The sequence below is a fragment of the Morus notabilis genome, unplaced genomic scaffold (genome assembly GCF_000414095.1).
Source record: "Morus notabilis unplaced genomic scaffold, ASM41409v2 Scaffold3531, whole genome shotgun sequence".
NCBI lineage: Eukaryota > Viridiplantae > Streptophyta > Magnoliopsida > Rosales > Moraceae > Morus > Morus notabilis.
The window spans coordinates 1-1435 of record NW_010359718.1 but is presented as its reverse complement, the minus strand read 5'-3'; the positions used below and the strand labels follow the sequence as shown (position 1 = coordinate 1435).

General features: G+C 33.9%; 1 protein-coding gene across 1 annotated transcript; it reads left to right on the top strand.

Annotated features, from left to right (window-relative positions):
- Positions 1 to 641: 641 nt before the first annotated feature.
- On the top strand, positions 642 to 1391 carry LOC112090995 (WAT1-related protein At2g37460-like; the record flags this gene model as incomplete). The annotated part of the gene is made up of 4 exons (XM_024163588.1): positions 642 to 820; positions 925 to 987; positions 1102 to 1185; positions 1284 to 1391. Coding segments are annotated over exons 1-4 (434 nt in total), but the record flags the coding sequence as incomplete, so codon positions are not given.
- Between the last annotated feature and the right edge of the window lie 44 nt (positions 1392 to 1435).

The following is a 1435-nucleotide window of genomic DNA, read 5'->3' as shown; positions in this document are numbered from 1 at the left end:
TCTCCCTCTCTCTCTCTCTCTCTCTCTCTCTCTCTCTCTCTCTCTCTCTCTCTCTCTCTCTCTCTCTCTCTCTCAGGTTGGACGCAGCACTTCTCTCTCTCTCTCTTCACTCTTATCAACTCTCTCTCTCTCTCTCTCTCTCTCTCACTCACAGGTGGACGTAGCACTTCTCTCTCTCTAAGGCTAGAAGTAATCAGGATATGAACATATTAGTTTCTTTTTTTTAAGATTTTTTGGGATTGTTTTAATCTTTATTTTTTCATATTTTCATATTTTTGAGGCTCATAGTCTTCTTCTTCTTTTTTTTTTTTTTTGGGTTTCAATGAAGCTGTTTTTTCCATAATATATATATATACACACTATATAAAAGTTAAAATATTTAATTAGTTGTTTTGATTTGTACATTACTTTTTACATAATATTTGTAGATCTAAGAGATTGTTTCTGATAAAATGGATCAAAAACTAAAAATCTTATAAGCACTACACATTTGATTACATAACGTATCTCTTACATTTATTTTGGCTAAAGATCTCATGCATATTTGAATTACTAAATCCGCTTATTCAACTGAGATATAGCCTAGAAATTGAAAATGTAATATTAAAGATCTATTTTGATGTCGTGTTACTTGCCCCAGAATGGCTTTGGTGAGCTGGTTAGTTTTGGTTGCCGTGTTGCTGACACAAGTATTCACAGCAACCCTACACATACTATCCAGAGTGATTATGAAGGGTGGAACCTTCATTTTCGCGCTAATCACTTACTATAATGCAGTTTCTGCTCTATCGATTGCCCCTCTTGCTTACTACTTTGAGAGGTTTGTTAGTTTTTAATGTGCTCATTTGGCTTTCTTTTTAATATTTTTACTGCCTATAGCAGATGGAGCTTACTCCTAGTGTTTTTTTTTGGGTTAATTTGCAGATCTGCTGAAAAGAAATTTGGTTGCACAGTTTGCTTCTGGCTTTTTGCTAGTGCTCCAATCGTGTAAGCCATATATAACTTGTGGTTTTGACTATACATATAAAACAAAATATATCAAACTGTTTACAATATATATTTGCAATATATGATATCTGATTCTGCATTTTACTATTATAGTCTCCATGATACCACAGCCACCTTTGCCACTAACTTATACAACTTAATTCCCATATTCACTTTTCTCTTGTCACTCATCACCGGGTAAGATATGTATATCAAAACTTTGTTTATCGTTATTGTCAATTTTTTTTTATACAAATTTTCATTATTTTATTTTCGAATTGAATATATGCTTGCAGAACAGAGAAACTAGACCTGCGAACCAAACAAGGAAAAATAAAGACTTTTGGAGTGTTGCTGTCGCTTGTTGGAGCACTAGTTGCATCCCTTTACAAGGGAAATGAATTGTATATTGTTTACCACCACCAACACAGGGACTCTCAGACGGTCA